General features: G+C 42.9%; 2 protein-coding genes across 3 annotated transcripts; one reads left to right on the top strand and one right to left on the bottom strand.

Moving 5' to 3' along the window:
* The first annotated feature begins 895 nt into the window (after window positions 1–895).
* get4 (guided entry of tail-anchored proteins factor 4) lies at window positions 896–9,438 on the top strand. The gene is made up of 9 exons (XM_063892906.1): window positions 896–1,103; window positions 2,923–3,001; window positions 3,712–3,793; window positions 4,046–4,195; window positions 4,491–4,629; window positions 5,006–5,146; window positions 5,830–5,905; window positions 6,055–6,127; window positions 6,677–9,438. The coding sequence occupies exons 1-9, from the start codon at window positions 964–966 to the stop codon at window positions 6,766–6,768; spliced, it is 972 nt and encodes a 323-aa protein (XP_063748976.1). The 5' UTR covers window positions 896–963; the 3' UTR covers window positions 6,769–9,438.
* Window positions 9,069–18,663, bottom strand: vps35l (VPS35 endosomal protein sorting factor like). 2 transcript variants are annotated; one of them, XM_063892905.1, is made up of 30 exons: window positions 18,454–18,663; window positions 17,731–17,830; window positions 17,462–17,638; window positions 17,231–17,350; window positions 17,120–17,144; window positions 16,931–17,010; window positions 16,519–16,647; window positions 16,330–16,414; window positions 16,204–16,260; window positions 16,029–16,125; window positions 15,874–15,921; window positions 15,564–15,657; window positions 14,609–14,809; window positions 14,296–14,342; window positions 14,095–14,206; window positions 13,387–13,503; window positions 13,255–13,308; window positions 13,083–13,163; window positions 12,908–12,970; window positions 12,728–12,813; window positions 12,556–12,636; window positions 12,199–12,262; window positions 11,788–11,886; window positions 11,630–11,707; window positions 11,382–11,496; window positions 10,634–10,773; window positions 10,384–10,549; window positions 10,172–10,290; window positions 9,934–10,080; window positions 9,069–9,753 (listed from the first exon to the last, which is right to left on the bottom strand). In XM_063892905.1, exons 1-30 carry the CDS (start codon window positions 18,468–18,470, stop codon window positions 9,655–9,657), a joined length of 2,898 nt encoding a protein of 965 aa, XP_063748975.1. In that variant the 5' UTR covers window positions 18,471–18,663; the 3' UTR covers window positions 9,069–9,654. The 2 variants fall into 2 exon arrangements, with proteins under 2 accessions (XP_063748975.1, XP_063748974.1); XM_063892904.1 differs by having other exon boundaries at window positions 9,085–9,753; window positions 9,934–10,083.
* Between the last annotated feature and the right edge of the window lie 391 nt (window positions 18,664–19,054).

Raw genomic sequence — 19,054 nt, 5'->3', positions numbered from 1 at the left:
TGCAGCTTATTAACATGCCAACTGACTCTTTTCCACATCAACAATTATTAATCAAGCTTGAATTATTGGTTGGTTTCAAGCCTTTTCTTCAGTAAAGTCCACAAATACCCCTCATTTACATAACGGAAATAATCATTTATCAAAATCTGCCTTTGAAGCCTATTTAGCACTCGTATGTGCGAGGAAAATTAGCTGCAAATGGTTCAATATTATATGGTTTTATATTCGAATTGTGTATGGTAAGGGTAAACAAGTAATTTTATGTGTACATTAATTTAAAAAACAAACATTTGCAGCAGCAGAAGGACATATCTTTCATGTAAAACTTCTTGTAGGTCACTAAAGTATCATCTATATGGATATACTATACTATATGAATAAATGAAAGTATTTGTATTAAGTAATGAAACTGACAGTACTCTTTATCAGCGTTAAAATATTTTGATTCAAGTTGTGTAGTCCCTCAGCATTGTAATAAAGTACAGTACTTGAGTCCAGTAAGGGTGCCCAGTCGGTCACAATGGTTTTTCTTCATGCAAAACATATATGAACATTACATATTTACACAGAGAAGTTCACATCAGGGGTAAACATATCATGTAATACAAAAATTACATAAAAGTAAAAAATAAAAATACAGTTTCCTGATTCAGTTTAGATATTTGTTGAATACACAATTAGTGTTGATTGCCTGTTTATTTCATAATATGTTATAGTGCTACTATATCGTTTTAATTGGTTAAAATGTTCGAAATGTTGTCCATACTAACACAGTCTAAAGTATAAAAAGTAAACATGTCTTCATTCTGGAACTGGAGTTGGACTTTTTGTACATTTTTGATTTAGAGAAATATTATTGGTGTTCACTATTTTCCAACCACAACACGCCGGCTACGGCAAGCGAGGAGGGTCTGTTTCGTTAAAAAGCTTTTCCTCTTCCCCACACTGTCAACACTTGCAGCGATGTCGGAGCCGGAGTCTCTGCGGGGCTCCAGTGCCAGAAACCGTGGAGGAGTACAGAGGGTGGAAGGAAAACTGCGAGCCAGTGTAGAAAAGGGGGATTACTATGAAGCACACCAGATGTACAGGACTTTATTTTTTAGGTAAGACTTACGGTTTTTCTAGATGCAGTTGTAACTGTCAGTTGGCTTTTTTGGGCCTGCCTGTTCCAGATCATTCCGCTGTCAACCTTGCTGCTGTGCTTGTCGGTTCGTGATTGGTTGAATCCCACCGCGGACCCACCCACTGTCGTTGGACCGGCTGTTTGTGTGGACAAGCTGTGCTCTCAATCAAAAAATCCACAAAATGGGAATGCTAGTTAGCGAGCTAGCTACGTGTTTTAGCAACACACAGATGGTCAAAGCCGAGTTAGCTAGACTGCTAAAAGAAGACAGTCAGAGGTCCTGTGTGTTTGGGTTATTGGAAAACATACTTTACATGAACATCAAGAGAACATAGCGGCTTATTTACCGTTTTAGTTTTCTTATTTAGGCTGTCCAGCTGTGTTAGCATGTAGCCATTTAGCCACATTATGCACCACCGTAGTCTGAGCTAAGAGGTGCTTGACATAATGCTATATAAAAATAAAACACAGTATAATAAATAATGATCCCTCTCGGACAAATAAAGGAGGACAAAAACAATAAATAAGATAAATTATAAGAATCTATTAAATAAATCAAACAATATACAAATATAGATTACAAGATCGTTTAAAAACGTGTTTGGGTTTTCTTGTGCTTACTTAATATATGTATTGTGTAGCTAGTTATTCAAGATCCTTTAGTGTCACATACAATATAACAGACAGTTGCCCTGAACAATTCCATTCTTACACTCAGCTATCCACTCCTAAATATTAGGAAACTATACATACAGACAACAATATAGATCAAAAATAGCATAAGACATTTTAAAGATATAAGCTGACATGCAAAAAATTAGTCTCAGAATAAAAGATGATAAAAGTAAATAATAGGATATATAAAACAGTAGGGTAGAGTATGGTGTATACATATGCATCAGAATAGATAGATATAACTGTATGGATGTGAATGTTATTCTGTACTGCTCCATAGTTCCTCTTCTTTTATAACTGGACTTTTTTTCACACTGTACATTTCACATTTAATTTGTAAGCCATTTTTGTACACCACATGTAAATAGTATCCTACTTTAGCTGTAATCTGGCCCTTCACAGTGTTTATTGGTCAGACAGTCTACACATTTGTATCTTTTATGGTCAACTTTTGAATATTTTATCTTTTAGTTATGTGTAATCATTTTAACATACTGCTGTGCTGAAAAAAACCCCCCTTTTTGTGATCATTAAAGTAGATCTTAACTCGTCATATAACGATGTCATGACAGCTGGACACATGTTGTAGGATAAGTCTTGTCAAAAGCGCTCATTTCCAGTGTCTGCCTATTTCCATTAAGGAACATTCACACACCTACTGGTGCACATACATACCTGCTTCAATACAGTATAGGAATACAGCAGTTTGTCGTAGTAACTAAAGAAGGTGGTTTGTTCTGGAGCATAGTAAACTAAAGATTCAATCCAAACATATTGTTCCCCACATCTTATAGTGAGTGTGTTCCCTTCTGCTGCTCATTGTCATTCCCATGACCAACAGTTACAATTGCAATACTATTGCCTGTAAATCATCTCCGAAATGTAAGCTGGGCCGTCAAAAAAATACTTCAATCGGCCCAAAAAGTTGTTATACTCATTTGCAATGTTCACATGACACCTTGTGTTGTACCTCAAGCTAAACCAACATACATGTACTTTATCTTACTCCCCCATGCGGGAGATCTCTTGAGTGATGCAAACTAAGCGTGTGACTCTCTCGAAAAGCAGACTGGAGATAACACCAACATGTGTGTATAAGGCTGACTTTCCTTTCCCTTCATCAGGTACATGTCACAGGCAAAACATGCTGAGGCCAGGGAGCTGATGTACAATGGAGCGTTACTCTTCTTCAGCCATAACCAGGTACACTAGGTTTTACCCTCCGTTAGCCATCCACAACAGGTTTGGTTCAACCTGTTTAGTGTTAGATAAGTGTGCTCATGTTTGTGGACACGCCCCTGATAGGTACATGAAAATGTTATGTTTCAAAGTTTGTTGGGCCACTGTTTTTATTATGTACTTTAGTTAAATGTTAGTATGCATTTCAGATTATTACTGGTCACACTGCATATAGAAGAAGATGGACCGTTATTAATCCTCCGAAGGGGAAATTCAGTTTTCCATTCTGTTTTGTTTTCACACGCGCTCCTGCGCACACAGTTGTATATTCACCTACAATTCACACACAGTTATATTGACACATGCAACAAGAGGATCCAGAGCGGACAGTCAGCCAGTCTAGCTGCTGCAGGGAGCAGTTGGGGGTTCGGTGATCCCAGGAGGTGATCTGGCTCCTCTCCAGTATCAGTCCACACTCCCGTCTTCCATGTTCTGATCGGGACGTGAACCCGTGACCCTTCAGTCCAAAGTCCAAGTCCCTACACACTGAGGCCACACACCCTGTTTCAGATCTCCTGCCTAATCAAATCTATTTTTACTGTGCATGTATCGATAGTGATACATGTGTAATGGATAGATTGAATAAGCGTCTTCTCCTGTCCCCTGAGGTGCAAGCTATATTAGTTCTTTAAATGTGTAAGTAAAGGTGCACTGACTTGTGTTTTCATCTCCAGCAAAACAGCGCAGCAGACCTGTCCATGCTGGTACTGGAGGTGTTCGAGAAATCTGAGGTGAAAGTTGAAGATGAACTATTAGGTGAGATAAAAGATTTCAATTCAGCTGAAACACCTGTGCTAAACTTCACAATTTGTAAAATGGTGTTTAAGATTAGATAGATTGGGGTGAAAGAGAGCGAATTTTAGCCGTTGCAGACCATTTACATGCACACAAACCTATATAACACCCGACAGGAAAGGGAAAACCCAAAAAGCATAAAAGGCCCTCCTTAAATAGTCATCAATTGTGATTCCTTTGGTGTGTGTGTGTGTGTGTGTGTGTGTTGAGCAGAATGCCTGGCGAAGCTGTTCAGCCGGATGGAGCCGAACTCTCCGGAGAGGGTAGCGTTTGTGTCCAGAGCCTTGAAATGGTCCACAGGAGGGCCCGGCAAACTGGGTCACCCAAAACTACACCAGCTGCTGGCTGTCACCCTGTGGAAAGGTAACAAATGGATTGGTAACCAAACCAAGTGTAAAGGATTATAACTCATGTCTGTAACAAGTTATGATACATATTGAAGTTGGTATAGCTGGGTGAGAGGCTGTAGGTGGACTAAGGCTAACCCAATTAAACAAACTAATTAAAGCGCAAGTTCAAACCGCCTCGTTAGGTACCATATGACTGCCTACTGACAAGCTATGTAGCATTTAAATGTCGGGCGCGGTTGTGCTGCTCATAGTTCTGCATGAATAAAGGGTAAACATTGTTTTATCATTAAATATTTTCCTTTCTCCAGAACAAAACTACAGCGAGTCTCGTTACCACTTCCTGCACTCGTCTGACGGCGAGGGCTGCGCACAGATGCTGGTGGAGTATTCGGCGTCACGAGGCTTCCGCAGCGAGGTCGACATGTTTGTGGCGCAGGCCGTCCTACAGTGAGTGGAACGCTAGGAGTCCTCTCTCTTTAAATCCTCATTTTGTTGGGAGTTAAAATCACCTTTTACCTCCTAGTTGAAACTAAAATGTAACCTGGAAACGTGCAGCACTAGTTTGTAAGGTCTGTAAATGTAATCTGGAGTTCCTGTTGTATTTAGGGAGGGGTATCTGTATGTGGAGAATGTGTTGTGATGCATCCTCCTCCAGAATGTGTCATATCCATTTCTGTCTCTCAGCATTTTCTGTAAAGCGTTGGATCTCTCTAACTCTTTTCCTTCTTCCTCCGTGTCCCACTTTCTGCATCATTTTCTCTCCTTCCTCTTCTCTCTCTCTCCCTTGTTCTTTTCCCGTCTCCTCCGACCCGCCACGCTGCAGGTTCCTCTGCTTAAAGAACAAAAACGGCGCTTCCGTGGTGTTCAGCACATACACAGAGAAACACCCGTCCATAGAGAAGGGCCCTCCCTTCGTCCAGCCTCTACTAAACTTTATCTGGTTTCTGCTGCTGGCAGTGGATGGGTGAGTCCGATGTGTTGCACTACAAAAGACATAGACATGTTTTATTTACTCAATTCAATGTACCTTCACAGTGAGCTCTCACTCTGTTGTTGTGTATATGTGCAGAGTCCTTCAGCTGTGAGCTCTGGGCATGTTGTAAGCTAATTAAAATAGCATTAGCTGACCTCCTCCAGCAGCATTAATCTCATTTGACAACAAAGCAAGGCGTGGTTCCTGCAGATCTTTAAAGATCTCTATTATGCATTGAATTCATTTAAATGCATTAATTAATCTCCGGTATTAAAATGTCTTCAATCAATATTTCAAGAGATTTGATCTAATATTGCAATTTAAAATCACAGAAACCAATTGGTGATGTCTTTTAATATCATTATTGATGATTTAGCAAATGCCTCTTGCATAAACGGTCAGTATTGTAGGGGAAATGCACATTTAATTAAAAAAGACATGCCTCAGAGTGGTAGCAGGCAGTGTATACAAGGTAAAGTGTGTTTTGTGCAGGAAGCAGTCCAAACTTGGCATCATACATTTTAGTTTTTTCCTTCCTGGCATTGAATCATCAAATCTAACCCTCCTTGAGCTGTGGGAACACTGTATAGACCTCTTCTAGGAGCAGTAAATGGTTTGTTTAGAAAGGGTAATAATGCATTGTATAATATGGCTTCTCCTCTTTGTTTCTTCAGGGGTAAATTAACAGTTTTCACAGTGTTATGTGAGCAATATCAACCTTCCCTGAAGAGGGACCCCATGTATAATGAGGTGAGTGTCCCTTCAATGAACCATATATTAAATATCCCTGGATATGTGTGTATCATAGCTGTGATAATTGGATAATATTTCCCTCCATATCAACATGTGTTCGGCTGTTTTTTACTCACACTCATGTCTCTCTTCCTCCTCTCCCTCAGTATCTCGACAGAATAGGACAGGTTTTCTTCGGTGTTCCCCCCAAACAGTCCCCATCGTACGGAGGACTGCTAGGTGAGTGGACCATGTTAAAGCACATGTTTGGGACTATTTACGCACAGGACTCGGTTATCTTACAACCAGCGCTGGACTAAAGGTTAAAGGTCGTCAGGGCGGCCACGCCCGGACCATCCTAACTCCTGACGTCTGATAAATAAACTGTGTGAGGAAAAGAAAGATCCTCTTCTACATATTTTACTGCATAGATAAAATAGTACATGCTCCAACACAATGTACGGCTAAGGGGCGGGACATCTCTCAGCAGGTTTACCAATCACAACAGAGCCGGCCAGCTAACCAATCAGAGCAGACTGGGCTCTGGTTTCAGACAGAGGGTGAAAGAAGTGCTGCAGCACAGACAGTATGAGAAACATAAAGAGCTGTTTGAACATTAGAGCATGGAGACATGTCCCAGGAGAGACACTAAGTATAAACCTGAAAATTAGCAGAATAGTAAATCTTTAAAATGCCATATATGATATTCAAACATCTTTTCGAAATACGAATCTCTACAGAAGCAGTATTTTATGCACAGACTGACGCTCGCTGTGATTGGTCCTGCAGGAAACCTGCTGAACAGCCTGATGGGGTCGGGGGAGGAGGAGGACGGAGCGGAAGAGGCGCAGGAGGACAGCAGCCCCATCGAGCTGGACTGATCCTACACCGATACAAAGAGAACAAACGAGAGCGCGCACACACACACACACACAAACACACAAACACACAAACACACGAGGAAGAGGAAGAGGAAAACCACACCGCCTCCTTCCTTCACCTCCACGACGAGGGGAAGCAAGACGCCGGTTTCCAGAGGCGTGCTGATTCCAACAAAACCTTCCCACCCCTCCAGTCGTAAAACCAGGCGGTCTGCGCCAAACTGCAAACTCCCCTAACCCCTCCCCCCCCGGTTAATTATTGTAAGATTATATTATTTAACCATTTGTTTGTTGGTTTGGGACTCTCTGTTTAGGGGGGATTTGATTTTTAAAGATAACAAACTTCCCTTTTTCTCCGGGGGAAACGAGCTCCGTAGAGAGGGGAGGCGACCCGGAGGAGAGGGTAGCGTCACACGTGGAAACCCTCGTCATAAAGGAGGGTCTCGTAAACTCACTACAGTTACTCAGCACAGAGCCTGGGGGTTGCAACAGCCCCTGTTTTCCGTTATAACTTTCAGTAGTGGATTAAATTATACTCAATGTAGTCGACGCCATTTTTGTTTTACATCTTTTTTGCAAAGACAACAAAGCTATTATAAGAGGTCATCTATCTCTAAGAGAGTTACTGCAAAGCTGTCTGACTCCGTCGTAGTCCCACTTCTCTGTGCACTCGCTGAACTGCTGAGAGGAATCGTGTGGGAGACATCCGAGTCTGTCTTTTCTTTTAATTAAAAACGTTCTGGCGTTGAGGCACTGAGTGTGTGTAGCCCTGGGTGCCTGTCTTCATGTCGCTGTGAAAAATAAAAAGTGAAAGCTGGGGTTACCTACCGAGTCTGCGACGTGATCTTTATTAGAGGAGCGGTGGAAACACGCCAGTCTCACTTCTACTGATACACAATATGTAAATGTACAGCCGTTTGTCTCGTTTCTATGGTAAACTGCATTAATAGACCATTAAAGTTCAGCCAGTGCACATCAGAAGTGTGACTCGAACAATATCTGCTTTTTTTCAGTAAGAAATATCAACACTCACTGCTCGTTCTTCGTCTTTCCTCACATCGTTTTCCTCCAGTCCAGAACAAAAAAGCCCTCGCCGTGCTCCATAATCTTTAAAAGGAGCCTCATGTGGTCAGATTAATACTAGGAACGTCCAGAGGTCTTCCAGAGTAGAGTTATTTGCTTCTGCGTAATAGTGTATGGGACTGTGGGAACACCAACATGTCCAATATTAAATACAAAATGTATGAATCAATTGAGATATTAAATTCTAATGGGACATCATGTAAGGTGTTCTTTACTAATTAGAAATGGGAGGGAAATCCACCAAAGGGTGATGCAGTCATGAAAGTATATCATAAAACTCATATTTATCATAATTTAAAAAGGTTTCCTAACATTAAAACATCTCCAATAAATCCACCAGTAAAACATAGCACTCCTTTTTATTTTCCACTGTGACTTTACTTATAGTTTGCTAACTTAAAGTCAGTTTTGTTGTAATTCTCTGTCAGGAAAAAGGCCGTTGGACCAAACGTGTGTCGGTGTCCCGCTGCTGTGTGAGGATGATTTGATTTCAGAACTAAAGGGGAGTGTTTGCTGTTTGATGATTCACTAATTGAGTAAATAAACGACAGAAGAGTTTGAGAATGTCTTGAAACGAATATCTTCCCGTCTGATTTTCTTTATGGCGTTTATTCAGAAAAAGTTGCCTGGAAAATGATCTCCAAAAAATAATCAAATCCAAATAACACGATTCCTAATAAGCACCGTATAGATACACCGGCTTTGTTCTTAAACATATATCCACACTTGTGATCAATTGCATCATGCAGACATCATGCAGACATACAGGAAACAGTCATGGCACAGATTAATGTGTTGGTTGGTTTGTTTAACATCTACTGGTATTTTAAGCAGCTTACTCCAAACTTATCTGCAAAAGTATTACTTTTTCTGCCAGTAAGAGGAAGGATTAAGGACCGGTAACTTTCTTAAAATAAGGATTTAGCATTGCAAGATAATGGAGTTTCTCCATAATGCCAAGTTTTATTTAAAGAAATCTTAAGAAAAATGACGTCAAAATAATGAGATTGAGTTCAGCCTTACAAGCTAACAATATAATGACTCAAAGGACCTTATTGTTTCATCACAATGCTTGAAACGTGCTTCTTCACTTCTATAATAGTATAGATTTATGGACAAAACCTCACAAGTTAGCCGAGAAAGAAGACCAGAAAACTAAAATCTAAGTTCTCTAACGTGACCTTATGTTTTATTTTGTTATTGTTTTACCAGGATAGGTCTCAAAATCGCTTTTTCATGACAGTCCTGGCCCCAGATAGGCGGCAGCACAGTTACATACAGTTTTAAATCACTACACAATCATATATCAAGATCAGTCAAAGCATCTACACACACACGACCTGCTTCAAGGTCATGTAGAGTCGCTTTGAGTCCGTTTAGAGAAACCTGCTCTCTGAGTTTCAGCTCGTTTTGCAGCTGGTTCCCGGCCACAGGAGCAGCCTGACTAAACAACCTCTTCCCCAATTCAGTACGGACTGTTGGAACAGGTAGAAGAAACAAGTCCTCGGAGCGAAGCCGATAAGATCCTGTGATGTTGTTTGAGCTGCTCCATTTTGACTGTAAATAAACACAACTTGGAACACTTTTCTTTAAGGGTTCAGTATTTTATTGTTCCATGATAGGTTGATGACTCTGCACATACAAGAACATCTCCAGTCATTAATACTGTTTATATTGGTCCAGCTATATATGTCAAGTTAAGTATTCACAAAGTGTCCTCACACGAAACACATTCAGGCGTTTCTTCTTCTTCTGTGTGATTCTTGATATCTTGTATGTACACCCCCCGCTGCACCCACCTGTTCAGGTGCGAGTCTGCAGAGCGAGCCGCTGCACCGCCTCCGAGAGGTGGGACATGTCCGCCTGCTGGGACTGATGCTTCAGGAACTCCAGAGTCCGGACCTGCAGCAGAGAGGAGACAGGAAGTCAAAGGGAGGAGACAGGAAGTGATAAAGATAGGGCCCCAATTACCACACCCTCCCACCCTAATCAAGAAGCCCCAGCACATCCTAAAACAATTATAGTTGCAGCTGTGTGTGTGTGTGTTTGTGTGTGTGTGTGTGTGTGTGTGTGTGTACTCACAGACACTCTGGTCTCACAGTGTCCGTGTTTGTGGCTGAGATTCCACAGGTTGACGAACAGCTGACTCAGCTTGTTGTTCCTCAGGTCTCCGTGAGCCAGCAGCACGCCGAACAGAGAGAAGGCCATGGCGGCCTGACGGCGAGCGCTCTGCTGCGGGGGGGGGGAGGGGGGGGAGATTTTAGTAATTAAATAGAGACGAGAACAGAAACCCCGCAGCAGGGAGGAGTGAACGCCTCACCTCGTCCCGGCCGAGCGTCTTCAGGTGGTCCAGGACCTGTCCGATCAGAGTCTCACACAGCTTGTTGATCTCAGACAGGAACTTGGGGTCTCCTCCATACAGGGTCTCGTTGGAGTCCACTGAGACCAGGAAGAGGAAACAGATCAATTCCGTTGTAAACATTTTATGATAAAGGACATTTTAAGCAGCAGTCTTTCCCTGCGAGGGTTCACCTTTAGGGATGGAGTACAGGTAAGTCTCCTGGCTCATGGCCGCCAGCAGAGGCAGAGCGCTGATGTAAACCCTGACTTTAGCATCGCCGCTCTCCTCCCAGGTGTAGTCCTGCACCATGTTGAGCAGCCCACGCACCAGGTACAGCACACCGTGCTCCGGGTGGTCCTACACACACACACACACACACACATGTTGGGTCACACTTTGTCTGGTACCTTATCTCATTTGACTCGGTAAGGACAGTGTTACCGGGACGACCAGCAGCGTAGACAGGAAGTTGTTGATGAAGTCAAGCAGGAAGCTCTCGGAGGAGCGGAGCTTCCCCTCAACGCTGATGGAGCGAGGAACCTCCGGGAGGAGACTGACCGCTGCCTTCAGGAACGCATCCGCTGAGAGGGAGGAGAGAGGGAGGGAGAGAGGGAGAAATTACAGAAAGAAAGCAATAAATAAATCAACCTGTGTTACTTTGAATTCTTCTACAACATTATATTTCTTACATGCCATGACAATGAACGATTAGCGGGAAAAGGGAGAAAAAGTCTTGATGAATTGAAGTCGATGAAGGGCTAAACTACATAACAGTGTACAAACCCTCACACAATAGAGTATACAGTATTATGCAAGTCTCATTCATCCGCTCGCATGCTAAGAGCTTTATTATTTAAAACACATCCTCAAAAACACTTGCAAAGGCACACTTCTCCTCCGTGCAACTCAGGGGAGGTAAGCTTTAAGGGAAAATGCATGTTTTTGGAGAGACAGTGAGCATAAGACTTGCTAAAGAAGACTTGGATAATACCGCATGAGTTGTGTGAGAGTTTTTAAACAGATGTTTTGATTTAGTTTTGCTGTTAAATCTTCAATCATGACTTTTCTCCATTTCTGGATTCTACGTCCACCATGGAGGCAGGTAAAAACAACATTTATCAAGAATTTATGGTGACAAAAGTACTGGACTTGATCTGGGTGTTTAGAGTCTAAATTGAGCAGCTCTCACCCTGGGACAGACACTGGTTGGCGAGAGCGACCTGACCCGACAACAGGTAGAGGCTGAGGCGGCTGAAGATGCTGCTGAGAGACGGGACGGTGATGAAGCTGTACGCAGCGCACGCCTGCAGAGAGAGCACAGCATTTAGATTCAAAGCATCCGACATGTGAAGCCGGTGCTGGGCTGAATGCTTCTCAGGCTCTGCTGGATCCTGCAGGAGTGTACGGTGGCCTGCAGGGTTCAGTGTGTTCACTCACCCTGACGAAGGCTGCTGTTTTGCGGGAGTGACTTCCTCTCATCACGCTGCTGGTCTCCATCGCTAGCGTGTTCACCGTCTGCAACCACAGAGGGAAGGTTAAGGAGTGTGTGTGTGTATCACATGCATTTTAAATATACAACCCAGGTTTGTACTGACGTGGATGAGCTGCACCAGCACGGCCTCCAGGTTACAGAAAGACGCCCTGGCCTCCACACAGAAACTCAGCTGCTGCTCGAAGTCTCGACCAAAAGAGACCTGGACACAGGGATCCACACAGACAGGGAACGGAGAAAATAGTTATTCTGATACTTAGAGTAATTAACTTAAAGATAGGAAGGAAGATTATTACATTTAAAAACCCATTTCCAGGAATTTGACCCAAAGAAAAGGATCCTGAAAGTCCAAAATGTTCTAGAAACGTATCTCAAAAACTATGAAAAATATCTCAAAATCAAGACTTTTCTTTGCACCAAATGTGTGTTTATCCACAGCTGAAAATAGGCCCCAACAACTACAGTATTCCCTCAGCAAATATAACACTCTGGAGAAAAGCTGGAGCAGTCTCACCATGCGGATGAAGCCGATGATGAGCAGAGACAGAGACCTCTTCTCATCCTCCAGAGTCAGAGCGCTGCAACAGAGAGAGGACGATGAAGGCTGTCGCCAGGCAGATTAGGACACTTCAGATGAACATACTGTATGTTACGCAGAGCCTGCCAACATATCCTGGGGGATTATAACACACACACACACACACACACACACACACACACACACACACACACACACACACACACACACACACACACACACACACACACACACACACACACACACACACACACACACACACACACACACACACACACACACACACACACACACACACACACACACACACACACACACACACACACAGCGTACTTGACAGAGTCGTGCATGGTCTTGCAGATGTGCAGCATGGCGTTCAGGATGACTGGGTCTCTGGTCGGCTCCACCTGGTGTCTGCAGGAGACAAAGTTCATCACTTATTTTGTCACAAAGCAGAATAGAGCTCATCCATCAGACTGTGTGTGGGGGGGGGGGGGGCCCTCACTTGATGAAGACCTCCATGATGGACCTGCATACCTCCACCCTCACACTGTCCTTCTGGAACATGTCGAGGAACGGCAGGAAACGCTCCTGGGTAACAGAAACATGGAGGAGCATTTAGGAACTGATGCACGATAAAAAGACTCTTCTTACGGACTCCTTCCATCGAGTGTCGGCCGCTCACCATGGAGAAGAGGACGGAGAAGTCGTGGAAGTAGGTGAGGACCTTCCGGATCACCGACTGCAGCTGCATGCAGGACAACATGACGAGGAACGGGTCAGTTTTAAGGAGACGAGAGGATTATTTTACGGTTTAGCAATGATTTAATGTCAACCTCTTTACAAATCGTGCCGCTCACCTGAGGATAAGCGTCCTCGAACGCCCGGTCAGGTGTCATGTGTTTGATGATGTCCGCCAGAACCGTGTTCACCTCACGTTTCTGAGGAAAAGAAACCAAAAAAAGGTGATAAAAAGTGATTTAAATCCCGAAATAAGATGGATTAAAAGCCTTACAGGTGAGCGTCACTCACAGTGAAGTGTCGGCAGGTGAACTCCACCCAGATCTCAGCACAGTTGATGTAATCCTGAGAAAAAAAAATCACATACAATAAGGATTTCGATACAGGGAATACGCAGCTGCAAGCAGCGTCTCTCTGCAGTACCTGGGGGCTGCGGACTTTAGTGACCACCTTCCAGGCTTCGTTCAGGATGGTCAGCCGCTCAGGCTCCGGAGGGTCGGCACAGGCCACGCTGCGACCCAGAGAGCCGAACAACAGGTGCTGCAGGGGAGAGGAAAGGTACACTTAGAGCACATTCACAATGCTTTTACCTATACAAGCGTACAAAGACTTTTGAAGGTAAATAAGCAGAAAAGATAAATTCATTTCAATTTCTTTTCTAATATCCATATTCTATGAGTATTTTTATGAGAAAAAATTCACACGAAATAAAGTCATAGATTTGTGAGAAAAAACTGGGTTTGAAATATTACTACTACCTATAGTATTAAAAACTGTTAAGTAAAGATCCTTTATTTGCCATTATAGGTCAGGGAATGTGGTTTCCTAACCAAGAAAAACACAATCTTACTATTTTCTTATTGCTAAAATAATCTTTAATCTCAGAGAATTTACAAGTTTCTTTCTGGCTGTTTTTTACAGAATAACCGTAGTGATTATTCCCCGTATTTAACCCCCTCCCCTGGCTCCCTGTTTTGAAATTGTTCTGACCTACGATGGCCAACGATGTCAGTGTTAACCGGTAGAGTAACTTACATTTCCTGTGTTACATTCATCATTCAAGGTTCTGTATGTTCCTCCACATATCTGCATGTATTGGATAAATATATTTAAGGGTTGATGGTTTCTGACCTTCGGGAAGCCGGCCTCGTCGCAGTCCTTGATCATCCCGATGAAGTCTGTGGCTCGGGCTGCGACAAACTCCGCTCTGAACGCCCTCATCACTGAGTTCAGCAGCAAGGCACTATGGGAAACAGCAACTCAATCAATCATTTGGGACTCAAGGACAATAGAATCCTGTAAGAGTGTCATGTAATAATTTAAAGCTCTCACTTGTTCCCCAGCTTCTTGCATCGCTCCATCATCTCCATCAGCAGAGGCTGGGATTAAAACACAAACACATTAAGACATTTATTCCTCAAAATCTGGTTAAAACTCAAAATGATGTGAGAGGATAAGCCTGGTAAAATATCTTGTACATATACTTATCTATTTCTATTTTAAAATCTTATCCTTCTTTGCTTCTCCATTATAGACAATCGAGAGGTGGTCCAACACTATACTGACTCTCTACTGCACAGTATTTTATCATTGCTTATGTTCCATATCCTTTATTCTGAAAAGCAGAAACAGCGTGTCCCCGTGCCTCTGGAGCTCTGTAGGCGATGCACTGCAGGATCCAGTTGATGGCGGGGGAGTAGAGGGTGAGATACTCGGGGACCTCCACCCTCTGCAGCACCAGCTGGTTCTGAACGCTCTCGCTGCTGATCTGCCTCAAGGAGCCCAGCAGGTCGAAGAAGTTCCTGTTCAGGCTGTCCTTCAGCTGGGGGGCCACCTCAATGCCCACCTGCGGACAGAGAGAGAGAGAGAGAGAGAAAGAGCGAGAGAGAGAGAGAGAGAGAGAGAGAGAGACTACAGTAAACAGAAATGCTGTATTCGTCCCACAGCGGGGGAAACAAAAGGAAAAGACGACCCAATTAAAGGAACAGTTAATGAAGTACATCTTTGTCCACAGACTAGTCATAAGTAATGCTGGTTAAACTGGGAGGGTAGGCAAACTGGAAGTCTGGAAGTCATTGTAATTGTCTAAACAGCAGCAAAGGTTGAATAAAAATAACCCTAATTTCATTTTATTTAGACAGAAGCACTGAGAGGCAAATCATTTTTTAAAAAAGAGTTGGTTTCCATTTTTAAATCTGATCGAATTAATCTTTTCTGATGTGTTTATGACTTTAAAACAGGTGAAATTAAAAGGGTTTGCCAGGAAAATGTTCTATCATTTTTCATGTGGTAGTGGTGCACTTCCTCCTTTTGTCTCCTACAAAAAATGTAAATAAAAATAAGTGACCTTTGAATTACTAAAATTATTATATTACAAGAAAACAAAATCTAAAAATCCTTTAAAATATAGAACTTAAAATATCCTTTCATCACCTGCTCTTAAGACTTTTTCTAAATTGACCTCTCAGGGCTCCTGTACTTTATGTCCCCACTAATATAACCGCCGATTAAGGACGTAAAACAGAGTGGAAATAAGATTATAGATATTTAATTGTCTCAGAAACAGGAGACAGAGGAGAGAGGAATCAAACGAGTCTCACCCTGCAGAGGTAAGCTCTGGCGTACGCTGCCACCAGGGGGTCTCCAATCCCTCTGATCATCGCTGTCAGCCGGGGGAGGGTCTCCTGGATCCCGCTGTGAAGACAGGAGGGACAGAGAGAGAGAGCAACGGGAGTTATATGACGAAAAGATGAAGTCATAATAAGCAAAAACGACCATGTTGCTGAACTGAAGGGACTGAATCAAGCAAAGGCAGAATATCAAAGGATCGTTGAAGGTAAAGGGATTATAGGTAATCTATAAAGATGAGTTGGGGTTTATCATTGAAGCCTACTAAGGGAGGAAACTCACCTTTTGTTCAGGAAGCGGTTACATTTAAGGATAGCAGCCTCCACATATCTGATCACAGGTCAAAGAGTCAAACATTTGTATTTATTGCTCTGCTGTTCTTCCCTGTATGCAGCAGATGCACACAGACAGAGTACAGACGGAGGCTGAGAGGATACAGTCTGGGCAGCAGCTCTCTGATGGAGGCGATCTTGAAGAACCAGTTGAGACACGTCTCCTTCGCCGTGTCGTTCACATCGTCCACGGTGAACGACTCTGAGGAAGACAGACCATAAATCACTTCAGAAACTACAAACCAAGTCTCACTTTTTCAATTTCAATTCCTGTGTTTACCTGGGAGGGTCCGGGGGTCTGAACACATCGTCCAGATCCTGTCGAACACCAGCCGGCCTGCAGAGAAGTGAGATCACAGTCAGAACAGTTGTTTGTTTTTCAGAGATCAAAGGCTTTTTTACTCACCGAAAGTGTCCAGGATGTCTGTGATGAGAACGAATTTGCTCGGGTAGAACTGGATCACTGAGGTGTCCGAGAGAAGCTTAGAGCACTGCAAAAAATAAAACATCAGTTTGAGTTTTTGTTTGGGAGGACGAGAGCTTTCTAATTATTATTATTACGATGCTTCGTTATGGTGGTGTGTCTGCGGGGTACCTGGATGACGATCTTCAGAGCTTTGACCTTCTGATCGGAGGACCAGGCCTCCTTTAGGGACTGGTTCAGCTCCTCGATGCGGTTTGCATAATCCTGCTGAGAGAGGTTCAGCAGCTCCCTCTGGGAACCCTGCACTCGCACACGCACACGCACACACACACACACACACACACACACACACACACACACACACAGAGGAAATGTCTTTAATGTGTGTACAGTGTGCATTCAAACACAAGTAGAGGAGCATTAGGTAAGAGCTGGGGGATACAGCCATCATATTCTTGCCAGATTTAGGTAATTTCTTACGTGGTTACTTAATATATCAGGGTAATAACGTATGGCTGTACAATGATTTAGTCTACATGCATGCAGACAAACACATGTAGTTTTATACTTATGTGTTTTATACCTCCTCCAGGTCATCCAGCTCCTCCAGGCGAGTCCGAACTTTCTCCGACACCGCGGAGGATCCCGGACTGGGATCTTTTCCTACAGAGACAACAGGCTGTAAGGGAGGGGTATAGATCCTTGCAAGGACACAAAAAACAATGTATAACTTGGGTCCAGTATTTGTTTAGATTTTTGAATCAAGTCTTACCTCGATCAGATCCCATGAAAAGGTTCTATAAAAACGAAACAACATTGTGTTCAGGTTACAAAGCATTGCTTACGCACAAAACCCCTCTATGTTTTATGGAGCTTGACTCACGATGGAGAGTTTCTCTGTGGTGGTGAACCTGGCCAGGATCTCTCCTCTCCTCAGAGACCACGGCTCAAAGTCTGCTCCCACCGCCTCTTCCTCCTTCTCCCGCTTCTTTCTCCCCAGGTCCTGGAAGCACAACATCTCTCATATAAAAACAGCATTAAACGTTACATTATTGTCTGCTTTTATGTCCGAGTTTTGTGTGTGTGTGTGTGTGTTTGTGTGTGTGTGTCTGACCCCTGCGGAGACGCTGTGTGTGATGGCGGGCGTCTCGGCCGCAGCGAACATGGACAGTGGGTCGGTGCCGTCCATCAGGGAGCTGAGGGGGTCGGGGGGGACGGAGGAGGAGGAGGAGGAGCAGGAGGAGGAGGTGCTTCCTTTACGAGCGCCACGACGAGTCTTACTGTCCGTCACCTGGAGAGAGAGCAGGGGAGGTCATAGTAGAGCTGCAATGAGTAGTCGACAGTTTTGTGCAGAGCAGTCAGCGCTAATGTCTCATTGTTTACCGTGATGGCTTTGAGGGGATGATAGTCTCCAAACTCCACCGGAGCAAACTCTGGACGACATCTCTGCAGCTCGGCATCGTAGCTACGTCCGCTGGATCGCCTTCAAACACAACACACAGAGAGGAGATTAGAGCACATTTACTTAAGATATAATATATAATATTAAAACAGTGACAGGGGACATTTTACAGCAATGCAATCAATACTGTTCCTTTAAATACTTTCATACTTACACACTTGTATTTAATTGAGGTTTTGAACTTGTGGTAAAGTATTTTCAGTGTGGTAATAGTAGTTTTAAGTCAATTATCTAAATACAATCAACATGTGGAGTAATAGAGACACTATGATGTCCCTTAACACTCATTTGAGAGGAAACACTATATTGATTTAAAACTTACAGCTGAACTCATGCAACACGTAGATCATTCATTAAATGCAAAGATACCCATTTTGCCAGACTATAACAAACTCTAGCTGGTCAAAAAGTGCATTTTATGGACCATTAGATCCCTTAGTTCCTGCAGTTGTCTGGTAATGTTATGTTGACAACCTGCAAAAAACAGTTAGCATCAATTTAGGACTCTACATTTAAATTAAGCTCACAATAAACACGTTAAGACTACATGGACTTATCAAAGGCCTCACAGTATCACTTAATACACGATTAAATACATTTATATTGGAGATACGTAGTTTTAAAAATAAGAAATAGCATCTTACCACTGCACCGCAGCCATTTTTTCGCAGTCATATGACACCTGAGTATTTCCTGGTTTTGCCAGATTTCGGGAAAATGCTGTTTTTGGCTTCAAATGGGCTCTCTGTTATATATTCATTGTTTTCACCATAAGGAATTGTACTATAGATACTTAATATGGTGTTATTTTAACACTGAAACCACCGAAAGCGGGGATTGAGAGACGTTTTAATGAACTGTTACAGCAAATATGACTTCATTTCCCAGCAGACATTGCGCGCTTCTAGGAGAGCTGCACTAAAGAGTCAAAGAGAAGGAAGAGGTCCCACTTTGGGTTTCTTTTGCGGGCACTTAACCCCTTTCAGAATTGTCCCACAAACGGGAACTTCACTTTGTTACAGAAAAATATAGATAGAGACGAAGTAAAGAGTAAACTTTTATATAAAAAAGGCATGCAAATAGTATTTAGAAATATGAATGATTACAATTACAATTTTCAGAAGTAAGTTCAAGTGTATAATATGCTGCTTGGAGAAAAGTAACACAAAATGTACCCTTACAGGAACAATAGTTGACTATCCTATCCTATATTTACTTAAATAAACTTTTTGTAGTCACCCGTTA

The sequence above is a fragment of the Eleginops maclovinus genome, chromosome 10, assembly GCF_036324505.1.
Source record: "Eleginops maclovinus isolate JMC-PN-2008 ecotype Puerto Natales chromosome 10, JC_Emac_rtc_rv5, whole genome shotgun sequence".
In the NCBI taxonomy this organism is placed as follows: domain Eukaryota; kingdom Metazoa; phylum Chordata; class Actinopteri; order Perciformes; family Eleginopidae; genus Eleginops; species Eleginops maclovinus.
Note: the sequence above shows the minus strand (reverse complement) of the source record. Positions and strands in the feature narration are given on the sequence as shown.